Source organism: Marmota monax, unplaced genomic scaffold (assembly GCF_021218885.2).
Source record: "Marmota monax isolate L192 unplaced genomic scaffold, Marmota_monax_Labrador192_F-V1.1 WCK01_AAM20220418_F8-fsc00057, whole genome shotgun sequence".
Classification (NCBI taxonomy): domain Eukaryota; kingdom Metazoa; phylum Chordata; class Mammalia; order Rodentia; family Sciuridae; genus Marmota; species Marmota monax.
The window spans coordinates 559,345-571,881 of record NW_026693933.1 but is presented as its reverse complement, the minus strand read 5'-3'; the positions used below and the strand labels follow the sequence as shown (position 1 = coordinate 571,881).

The following is a 12,537-nucleotide window of genomic DNA, read 5'->3' as shown; positions in this document are numbered from 1 at the left end:
AAAATAATAACTTATTATGACTAACATATAAAATATTTTTTCTTCCTTGGATTAGAAACATTTTTTTTTTAATTGCTCCAAAGAAACAAATGTTCTGTTTTCTTTTGTTCCCTGGGTAGTGCCTATGATCAGAAGCCACAAGTGGGAATGAGGCCCTCCAACCCCCCCACACCATCCAGTACTCCAGTGTCCCCACTACATCATGCATCTCCAAACTCAACTCACACTCCGAAACCTGACCGGGCCTTCCCAGCTCACCTCCCTCCATCGCAATCCATACCAGATAGCAGCTACCCTATGGACCACAGGTAAACTGCAGATACCATTTTTTTTTAAAAAAAAAATCTTCTTAGCATTCCTGGAGGAAATTCCTGTTACCAAATCTGAGGACCTATAGTAGTTTTAAGGTGAGCATATTAATTTTGCACATCTGTGCAAAATATATTTAGAAAGAGCTGCTCTATCTATACTTACAAATAATTTTTAAAGAAGGTCATTTATAAACATTCCTTTTATAAACATTTAAATTGGTTGCAAAAATGGAAAATTAATCTATATACTGACATTTGAACATTTTCCTTTTGCTTTGCTTGAATTAAATTGCTTCACTTAAACTTTAAATCAGATCATCCTATTTCTATGAGCATATGTGTGTACTTGTTCTGTAAAGTTAGGAGACTAATTTTAGTAGGTGGCTTATGGAATTAGGTTCTTTACCTTAGATTGAATGGTTTAGCTATACATAGTTTTGCATAATATAACTTACTTGGTTAAAAGCATTTACCTTCCTTCCTAAGTGATGAATATTTAATGTCAGCAGACCCATGACCCTGCACACGGAGAATAAACAAAGAGACAGAGGCTTACAAAGGAACAAGGAAAGAACCCGAGTGTGGAACTAGGGAGAATGCTATAGTGGGCAATTCGTGACTCCTAGTGATGAAAAAAATCATGTTTAAATAAAACATTGGAAGACTTTTGAGGTTTTGAGATATAGCCTTAATATGCTTAAAATACAGGTCAGTTATATGTACCAAACCTCCTCCTCTCTTCTCTGTTGTACTTAAATATAACCACTGGTGTCCTGGCACCAGTAGACTGCATGGGAGTAAAAGAAAGACCTTATCTATAGCATTTGCTGAGTAGATGATGTGGCTGCTGCCTGATGGCTGACTCTGAGCTAACGCTGTGAGAGTCCTGAGTGTTGAGGTGGAAAGAGATGTGCAACAGCCAACAGCATACCATTATACGGTATTTTTCTTTTTCTTTTTCTTTCTTTCTTTTTTTTTTTTAACAATTATGAGCATTTATAATATGTAAGGACTGTGCTAAGTTTTTCAAAAGCATCATCTCATTTTTCTTATTCACATTCAGCAGCTATGACCTTGGAGCATAGTTAATAGTGAAATGTAGTAAAATCAATAGGGAGTAATGAGTTTTGAGTTTCTCTTGCCTTTGTTTGAATATGTCTTTTAATTGTGCTGTTGTATAATCAAATTCTTAATAATAACTGTTTAACAATTGGCACAAAAAATTCCTAAACATTTATCCATAAGCCAGAGCTGTAACTGGCTCTGATACACCACTGTAAAAATAACTCAGCCAAAGGAATCCCCTAGATCAGCAGAGGAGAGCAGAACATGTGCCATAGGCAACTTTCTGTGTATAAAAGAACAGTTGAATCTCTCCTTTATAGCTTATTCTTTTTGATATAAAGGAATATGGGGATAACATTATTTCCAGGGTGAAAATAAGCCATATATTCTATACCTCTACTTCCATCACTAAGTCCCTTGTGTGTTATTACTGAATGCTTCCCATCATCTTCTCACTCTGTGGACTCGAGACTTTGTTAGAGCAAAACGGTATGTGCATCTGTGTAAACAGTTTTGTAAATACAGATGAAAGAATGCTTATTGCAGGGTGGGCCATTAAACAGATGCACATTGTGTAGGGCTAAAAGGAAAAAGGGTCTGAACTACAAAAAAGCAACTTTTGTCCACTTCTGGTGACTTCCCAGAGTTCTCAATAACCAAGTCCCTCACACTTCAAACGAGAGCCAGAATTTCAGAGTATTATGTTTGCCCTTAGTGAAGACTAGTCATTTCTTAGGAAGATGACTGCTGAATAAGCAGTGTGGCTGTTTTTAGGTGACCTAACTTGAAATGCTTTCGCCAAATCCATTTTAATTTCACAACTTGAGGTCATATATTTGAGACTGAGAACAGCCGGCCGGAACTACAGAGGGAAGCTCAGGGTCTTTTCCCGCTGCCCCCAACTGAGTTTTGAGGACAGGACCAGCTGGCCAATCCCAGGAAAATCTCTGAAGCCTTATGTTTCTGAGGAGGATTTCTTAGAGGGCTCTGGCCAACAAATGACAGTCCCTTAATTATAAATGGCAAATTTGCTCTGGGAACAGATCCTTTCCCCAGATAGCCCCCTCCAGCCAGGCACCCCACCTCACTCTGGGATTGCTTTATGGCCAACTGGCCGGCACTCGGCTTCCTTTCCTCAGCCTCCCTCCACTCCTCGGGCCAGCCCTTTGGCACTTTTTCCTGAACCCACTGTGCAAGAGCCCTGTCTCTGTTTCTCAGCATTCCCCACCACTTACACCCTGCTTTTCTTTATCCAGGAGTTCATCAGCATGCTCTCCTTACCCATTAACTTTCTTCCAGAAGCTTCTTCAATCACTTTTCCTTTACCATTGGTCAGTGGATCATGAGATAGGCACCAAAAGCACACACAGCCGCCTAAGGACTTTGGAGGTTTGATACATACATAGTTCCCAGCTAGGACCCACTGGAATCAGGTCAACTTGTAGGAACAAATGGCTTGATTCCCCACAAAGCTTTCAGCACAAGCATTATTAACTTCCTTTTAAGGCTTCACAAGCGAGCAAGTTCTTATTTTATCTTCAAGTTACAATTTTCTGATTCACTCCTTGACAGTTCCTAATGATAATTTCTGTTTCTTTTTTTGGCTAATGAAATAAGCAAGAGAAGGGAAATGAATGCAGTGCCAGTCAGCCTAACTGTTTTGCAGTATCCGAGTTTCTAAGTTTATTTTCTGCAGGTGTAGGTGGAATTTCAGTGCTTTCCATGGCAGCCAGTGAGCCTAGCGTTAAAGATGGAGTGTTCTTAGAAATTCTAAAGCAATTATTTTGCCATTCTTTAGCTTTCACCTTATTTTCATTTAACATTACCGAAATTAAATGCTAACTTTCCAAATTAAAGTCTTAGGAATGCTTTTAGTTGAAGGGGGGCGGTTAATGGGCTTATATTTGCTCATAGATATGTTTTATAGGTTATTTTTAAGCACTCCTGGGGCATTTTTAGAGCACTTTTAAATCTTTAATTAATCCACAGCTTTGTGGTGGGTCAATGATATTATGGATGAGAAACATGGAACAGAACGATTATGTGATCAGCCAATCGTTACACAGTGTAACCAAGAATGAAAGGAGCAGAGGACTCATTTTCAGCCTTCTGCCAAGGCCTCAGGACATTCAGAGGACCTTTCAGTCCGACTTGCTCCAAATCTGCTCATTGCATGTTATCTACATCTTTGGTGGTTGGCTGTATATTTATGCTTATTTTTATCAAACTGACAGCCTATTTGAAGCAAATTGGAAGCTGGTATGTTCTGTGTTGCTATTTGACAGGAAAAAAAAAAGTGGTCTCTTAAAAAACGGGTTGGATTTAACTCCTCATGATGCCAAGTTTTATTTCTTACTAGAACATACTGTTAGCTAGGACATTGTTGAAGAATTAAAAATCCTAGTGATTTAAGAAGGGAATCATTGCTATCTTGCTTCCTCAAAAACTGTTGATCACAGAAGGAGAATGAATAATTAGGTTTTTGTTTAGTTTGATAACGGTTAAAAGACTGAAGATTCAGTCTGAGAAAGACTCTGTTTTTCATGCTTTTTCATATATATATATATATATATATATATATATATATATATATACACATACACATAGATAGATAGATAGATATGTGAAAACCTTTTCCTGTGGAAGGTATGTAAATGATCCAATTGACTTAATATTGGGCATTTTAGCAGTTAGTATCCAGATTTACTCAAAATAGTTCACTGTTCTCTTCTGTACTCAAAATACACCTTTAAATTGAAAATATACCAAAACCATGCTATAAGGGATAAATTAGAAGGTGAAAACAAGTCATTGTATAATTAGAAGTCATAGGAAGAGAAATCTAGTGTGCATTAAATGTTTACACTTCAGTTAGTAGGTAATATGTTCATTCACTAAGCAGATAAAAATTCTACGGGTATTTTAAAGAATATTCGGTATTACCACCTTATCTGAAACATACTCTTTCATTCCCCAGATTTCGCCGCCAGCTTTCTGAACCCTGTAATTCCTTTCCTCCTTTGCCGACAATGCCAAGGGAAGGACGTCCTATGTACCAACGCCAGATGTCTGAGCCAAACATCCCCTTCCCACCACAAGGCTTTAAGCAGGAGTACCATGACCCAGTATATGAACATAACACCATGGTTGGAGGTGCCGCCAGCCAAAGCTTCCCCCCTCCTCTGATGATTAAACAGGAACCCAGAGACTTTGCATATGATTCAGGTAGGCCTGTGCTTTGATGGAATTACACGTAAATCATCTTTTTACTTCCCTTGTCGATTTGTTTAGTATTGTTGTCAAACTGGATGGCTCCTGGTCATTTTTAAATGGGTTCTTTCTGGTTTTATCCCTTATTCGAAACTTCCTCTTCATGTGAAGGGTTGGACTATCAAACCATTTTGGCATGAGCAGATGGTCAAAATAGTGTCTGGAAATTAAATCAGTTCAAAGAAAAATGCGATTTATAAAATTATGCATACTCTGAGTCCCAAGAGAGTAACATTGAATTATTATTGATTCTATTTTTTTCCTATTTTGTTGGTACAGTGCTATTTAAAAACAGTGTTCCCATAAAGCAATACTCTTCTGTACTGGGCATTTATTGTTTATAACTTAAAATTTTATTGGTGTTGAAGACTCCAAGGGTCCATAAGTAAGAATTCTTAGAGATTAGGACAGGAATAGCAAAACACAGATTTATGTTTCATTTATGGAGTTTAGCTTTGTCTTAGTGAGTTAGAAAGTACTAAAAAGTGTAGTCTGTCAAGGAAGGAGAGGGTCTTTCTGAAACTAGAAAGGCTTCAGATCTATTTCAAATGTTAATATCAATTTGCTAACATTCAATCTAGAGACTTTAGAAAAAGTACTAAATTCATCTCTTAATTTGCTGCAGTATTTTTTTCATTTATCAATACTTCAAGAAACTCTTCATGGAAAATACATAAATTAGCCCAAATAATCATTCCAAAGAATTTGTATATCATAGCATTTAAAAAGTTTTTTGTGTGTTCTAGAAATGATTTTTATAAATATTTATATGTATAATACCAAAAAAGTAATGTTGAAACTCCTTTCTTGATTCTGTGATTTTCTCCTTATATATCATCTTGTTTTTATATTACATACACAATTATATGTTGCATAGTATTGAGCATTTATCACTATTTTTGAGGAGATACAAATGAAATGAAAAAGAAATTTAAGGATTCTAATGAGAATAAAAATAAAAGAGCTGGTACTGAAATAGTCAATTCCATTATTTGTGGACCATACATCTTATCTCGTGGACTTCACTGTGTGACCTTCAGAAGTACAGAATCTGTAACTCATAAGCTTTAAAAGCACAACCCATCATCACATTTTAAAGGTCCATAGGGCATTCTTCTAAGTGTTTCATATATATTGCAAAAGACTTTTAAACTTCTTGTTTAAATTGAGAAACTATCAAGTTATGCTATTTTCTCCCCTTTTAGCTATATTTAAATTTATATTTACCACCTTTGAATTCTAATTTCAATGTTGCCAATAGAATTCAGTTTTGTTTTATTTGAAGGGTTAAATGGTAAAGATGGAATTTTTGGATATGATTTAAAAGAAATGTTGTAACAGTATCACCAGTGTCTATGAAAAATTTAATCTTTCAGTATCACAATATATATTTTAACCACCAAATTGCTGTCTGAAATTGATACCTCTGTTTATATATTGCAATCAAAAAGTATGAACTAGATAACTTGTTGTCATTAGTTTTTTTCACCTTTGCTGAGAGCATATAGAATAACTTAGGAAATCTAATATATTTATCCCTGAGTACCTGCTTGCTTTCTTTAGCTATTGGTGTTGAACACACAGCACATTAGGAAATATTTTACATATTCTAAGTCAGTTAACTCAGCATATATGATCCAAAGGTTATCCTTTGAGAAGGCCTCTTGGATCCTTTATTGCCTAATTCAGTATACCATAAATGTTGTAACAATAAAAGATGCCTTGTAAGGGTAAAGATGGCATAATTGTGCTCTAATAAAGCCTGACATTAATTATGACATGGGAAATGGAAGGTCTATTAGTTATAATTATAATTACAGGAACGCAACATCAAGTACTGAATATTTAAGATAAAAAATTCTAAATATTATGTTACTAGAGTAGACATTTTTCCTCAGGACATGAGAAAAATACTTGGACCAGAAGACAGAGAAGAGATAAAAAAAATAGATATTTGAGAAGCCAATTTGGTGAGCTAGTACAGTGTGATCATAATAATATCTTGATATTGTATTAAAACTTCCTATACAATGTATCTACTAATGTTGCTTTCCTTCCCTCTTCTAGCTCAGTAGTGCTTCATAAAGCAGTGCATAGGGTTTTTGTTTGTTGTTGGACTTTTCCAAATGCAACATGATCTTTTTTGTTTTAATTTGATTTTTTTGCTCTATGGTCAAGTGACCACATAAAGAGTTACATGTGTCAAGTGATTCATTTGGAGTGGTTTATGCAGAGTCCATATACCGTGTCTCATTTCGTAATGTCTTGGGTATTCACCCATTTTCATATCCATGTGGTTTTGCAGGCTCAGAGTGCCCAATGAAGCAGATATTTTAAATACTTATGACAATATATTAAAGTTGTATGTGTTAATTGGTTGGCATTATGTATTATTTAATTTACTTTAATTTTTTGATAGCTTAGGGTAATGTTTGAGGCAGTTGTTGGCACATGAAATAAAATTTTGATTGTAAGAAAATATTAGCATATAATGTTCATATACTTCGATCAGGTAATTTACTTTCAGGAATTTATGCTGGAAATAGCGAGGGATATTCGATGAATATTTGAGAGAGACAGACAAAAAGAGAGTGAAATATTTCAAGTATAGAGTGGGTGAATGGTAAAATAAGTTAAGGCTACAACAAAAGAAATATTACACAGCCATTAGAAGTCATGTTTTTAAAATATTTAATAAAATGAGGCTCTTGAGTTAATAAAAACAAGCAAGGCACATGAGTTGCAAAATAAGGCTCAATACAGAAATACTGGGTGATGATGACAGGTGATTTGTATCTTTTGATTATTTACGAAGTTCTTTCCTCTTCATTGCTCTCCTATTCAGACAGAATAAGCCTTCTATACTTTTCTGTTTTAAATCATCTCACTTAGAGTTGAAGAAGTATTCAAATTTTAATCATATTATTCTTATAAGTGAAAAGATGGCATTATATAGACTCATATGTTGCAAACCTAAATGACTCTTCTATTAGTCTGGGTCCAGGACCACCTTAGAGGAAGAAAGGAAAATTAATATGATGCTTGGTGGGGTTCATGTTCATCTGCCCACAGTGCTTGTGATCCCACCATTAGTATATATATATTAATAATATATTAGCATATATATTAATATATAGTTATAATTAGTATATATTAATAATATACACTTGGGGTATATTAAGAATCTTAACCTAGGAGTTGGTTGGAGGGGTAATATATTAATATGTTATTTTGGCCTTGAAGTCTATTCTATTGCTCCCATTAGTTTAAAAGATTCTTTTCAGCGAGGTGGTGGGAACAGTGTGATCAAAGAGTTGGGAACGAAGAGGGTGAAAAAAGAAATTTAGGGGCAAGAGGAAAGTTGCTGAAGTAAGAAGATGGGGAAAGTTAAGCTTATGTAGAAGAAGAAATAGAAGACTTCAGGGGCAAACCTACATATCTACTGCAGAAAATGTTTTTACATTTTTAATTGTTTTTATAGGGTCACTCCTGCTGCTCTGAATTAGGCCTTTTGATTGGAGGCACAACACTTACTGGTGGCAAATGTTCGACCTGTTTTAATTGGAAAAATTGATGCAAATAGATGTTTGCTAGAATTACAAATAACTTTATATCCATTAAAACTCTTGGAGAAAACCTACTTTATATTCCCTCTCCACACCCAGGTTTTACAGATAAAATTGCAGAGGCTCATTCAAGTTAAGTAACTTACATTCAGTAATATAGATATACCCTGAAGTGGCCCAAATCCATGAAAAAAAATTTCTGATTCTTAGTTTAGTGCACAATTCATGGTTTCTCTTTCTATGTAGTTTTTCAAAATAAGGGGAATATTTTAGTTTGTTACATACATTATTGATCATTTATCTCAATCTGGACTTTTTTTTTTTTTTTAATTCTTAAAGGCTCTCTACATGATCCACAAATAAAGACACCTGCTTTAACACCATAAAGCGATGATGCCTTTTCCACTTTGGGAAGAAGTATATTTCATATTAGATGGTTCCCAAATTTTACTCTTATTGTTAAGTATTTACTGCTTCGAGGCAGGCAAATTCATAGTCTCAAATTATATAAGTGATTAAGATGCCTACTACTTTTATTTTTTAAATGTACCACAAACATTGTTAAGAATCGAGAGTGTCAAAGAAGTGGCCTTTTGTAAAAATTCTTCTGTAAAAGGGTGAATAATAATTATTTAAAAGATACAAATTAATGGTCCACCTAGCTGTAATTCTTTGTGTGAACACTGGTTTATCTGGGTCTTCTTTCTGAAACTGACTCTTTCTTTCTTAAAATACTTGATAGCTTGATGACTTGCAATTTAATTAGAACAGTGGGTTTCAAACTGCTGTCAGCTGGATCCACTTTTGACAAGTAAGCTTATGAGATACTCCAGTATCTAAAACAGATGTAAGGAAAGTTGTTTGGGAAGAACAGTGTGTGCCTTTTTCATTCTTCATTTTAGCTCCATCCATTATTCAGCAAGTATCCCAGAGACATCTTGATCACTTTAGGACTTTAACAAAGGCCAGCAGAAAAACTTTTAAATTTAAAAAAATATTATCTCTTCTAAGCTTGTAGAAAAATTATGTGTAGGCAGAGAAAGGATGATATAAATACTAAAGAGAAATAAGTCCTAAAAAAATTAACCCCATGTTAAATATGTTAAAACTGGAATAAGTATAACTTTCATCTGTCAGAACTGACAGATATATCTGGTGTTCCCAGGGGCTTGAGCTGGCACTTTAATGAAGAGATTTAAATGCTCCTGGATTTCTGAAATGGCAAAAGAGGAAGATTTTTATATTGTAAATGTTATTCTGTTTTGCTGTGTTGGTGGATACTCATCCTAATCAAATAGTAGAGGAAATAGTGAAGTCATTCTTAACGATGCCTCTAGTAAACACTGCTTGGGCTTCCCCTTACAGAGTTTATAATATGGTCATGCAGTTAGAGTTATAAGATGAAATCCTTAACAGGAGGAATAATGTGCTCATTTTCTGAATTTGTATACAAATATAAATAGATAGTGCTTCATATCTTTGGAGATGATTTGCCAGAACCTCAATCCACTGACTAAACTTGCAAAAAACTTTTTAAAAAATAACAATTCAGAGTTCAAAATCGCAGTATGCTTTATCTTTAAATTGTTACTGTTGCATTTGTTACTCTAATAGGGTAGCAATAGCTCAGAAATAACTGTTACATTTAAAAAACAATTTCTTATTATTTATAAACAGAATAAATATTCTAGGGAAATTGACTCTCTACATATTTGCTACTAAATTTACTTACATCCTTTCCGAACAATTGGGACACATATAAACAGCCTAAAATATTGTCCCAGAAACACACAGAATGCAGTGATTATAAAAGAAGTTGTTTTAAAAAATGCAAGTAAAGTTAGATGGGACACAGGATGTAGGAAGTAAAGATAACAGATATTTCTCCTGAACGTCCCAGGCATCATAAACTAGCAATCTTTATTATTTCCAAAATGGAAGGCCTATCATCCATAATTTCCCCTTCTTGAACATTCACATATGACTTACAATCCAGTGATTTCATATTGAAGAAATTATTTTTTCCTATTTTAGTGATTTTTAAAACCAAATCATGGTTGCATTCTTTTTAGATAAAGTGGGGAAGGAAGTGGGACAGTATTTTCTGCTCATATTCCCTAAGAGGGATGGGAAAGTCCCGGGTTCTTTCCAATGTTTATCTTCTCTTTTGTGCAAAGACAAATCTATCACAAGAACTGCCTTGTTCTTATAGGTAAAAGGGAAGGCCTAAAATTATAAAAAAACACAGTATCTAGAACTCTTAACACCTCAAACTACTCCAAATATTGCTCCTTGACTTATGATGGGTTGCATCCTGCTAAACTCAACATAAGTTGAAAATATTTTAAGTCCATAATGCGTTGTAAGTCACTAATGCAACATAGCTGAACAATGGTACACTCTAGAGTATAGGCTATTTACCCTTGTGATTGTGTGGCTGATTGGTAGCTGTGGCTTGATGCCATTGCCTAGCATCTTGAGAGAGTATCATACCACATTTCTCTAATAGAAATGATTGAAATTATAAAGTTGAACCATCATATGTTGGGGACTATCTATGCTTTAGCATAAACACTGCTCCCACTGCTCCAACCAATCTATTATGGATATTACATCCAGCCCCTAATAATTACAAGATTGTCCATGTATTAATGGTCATCCAATTTTAAACATATTGAATAATGGAGCTTATACAGCATATTAAAGTGTTTTAAAATATGCAATATTACATTTGCAAATATTCAGATTCATGCTGTCATTTTTATTTACATATCTTTGAACCATCTTAAAAAGTAATTCCTAAAGGAATACTGAATAGTTCTTAAAGCCTTGAGGAAAATCTGTTAATTAGTAATTACTAATTTAGTTAATGTTCACTCTTCAGTAGTTGTTTGTTCTGTTTTGTTCTTTGAGGTAGGTTATAAACTCTCTTTTCACATTCTTGTATCAGGTATTTCAATTTGAGCTCTGAGATATGACCATAACTTTATTGTTTTACTTGACAAATGTTATAAATTCAGAGTAAAATATTAAATTTTCATAATATCATATTAGATAAATCTTTATGGGCTTAAAACAAATGAGGGGGACACTTCCTTGTTTCTCTTTTTTGCTTCTATGAGCATAGTAAAACTTCCTTGATCATTTGTTGAGGGATTCACAGAGGCACTGTGGACTGCAACTGTTTTCCCATGTGACTTCAGGTCACTAGAAGATGGAAATGTTTTCTTTACTCCAGAGTTAAATCCCAACTTAAAGATGGCTGATAAAAGCCATTATATATTTAATTAACACTGTTCAGTCTAAGACTGACTTTTCATAAATCATTCCCATAATTGCTCATTTGTAACTTATTTTACTCCCTAAAAACTTTATTTTCAAGCATTAACATCTTTAGTAATTTCCAGTACAGTGATGGTTATGGTTCCATGAACTTTGGCTTTTTGTACCTGGTATGTAACACTCCCAAAGGCTGAGCCTTGGCCTAATTCCATTACAAAGCATCATTTGCTTAAGGCTACGTTTTCTCCTGAAACACACCAGCTTATTTTTTTACCTCCTAACTCTGAAACTATTGCTTAGAGAAATTCAAGTGGGAATTTTAAAGAATGAGCTATTGATCCTTTAGAAAATGTTGACATCCTATCTGTTTTTCCAACATCCAAAGATAATTTTCTTTTACTCAGCCAGTGATTTGTGGACTAGTAGATCACTTAATCTCTGATATTTTTAGGTGCTTCAATTGTGAAAAGTGACAGTGAATCTTTCTGTCTTTCTAATTAATTTTGTTATTATAAAAGAGGTCATGGGTTGGCCCCCGGATTTGACTTTGCTTTTTATTGCTTGGCATGTCTTATTCATAGGAGTTTTTTGTTTGTTTGTTTGTTTCTGAGTTAAAATTGCAAATCTCCCAAACCAGTACTCCAGTCTACTATATCAGTTTTTCTAAGAAATGCTTAAATATGCTCTAAATCTACAGTTACAGTAAGTGGCATTGGCTAGTGATTTGATTTGAGAATTGAGAGTACGATCTGGATTTACTCTTTATGCATTAACACAGGTCAAATGGACAGGGACTGCATTTTAAGTCAGTAATGGAAGGCTGTAGGCTGTCTTAAACCAATCATATCAGTTTTACCCATGACTGATTGATCCCTAGGGGCAGAGCCCTGTAAGCATTCCTCCTACATGAATGGACTCTATAGAGCCTGGAGTTTCATTCATAAAATGGAGACTGAAAGGAAACACACACATGCACACACGCAGGCGTGCACACACACAGTCTCACTCCCTGGAATGTCCATTTATACAGAGCCGAGGGTGTA

General features: G+C 34.6%; 1 protein-coding gene across 4 annotated transcripts in view; it reads left to right on the top strand.

The window, feature by feature from the left end:
* Etv1 (ETS variant transcription factor 1) overlaps positions 1–12,537 on the top strand; it is a 90,175-nt gene that overhangs the window by 49,485 nt on the left and 28,153 nt on the right. For all 4 annotated transcript variants that reach the window (XM_046463590.2, XM_046463589.2, XM_046463588.2 and 1 more), the window contains 2 exons: positions 120–308; positions 4,354–4,601. In XM_046463590.2, the coding sequence (XP_046319546.1) occupies positions 120–308; positions 4,354–4,601 (437 nt within the window). The remainder of the gene's footprint in view (positions 1–119; positions 309–4,353; positions 4,602–12,537) is intronic.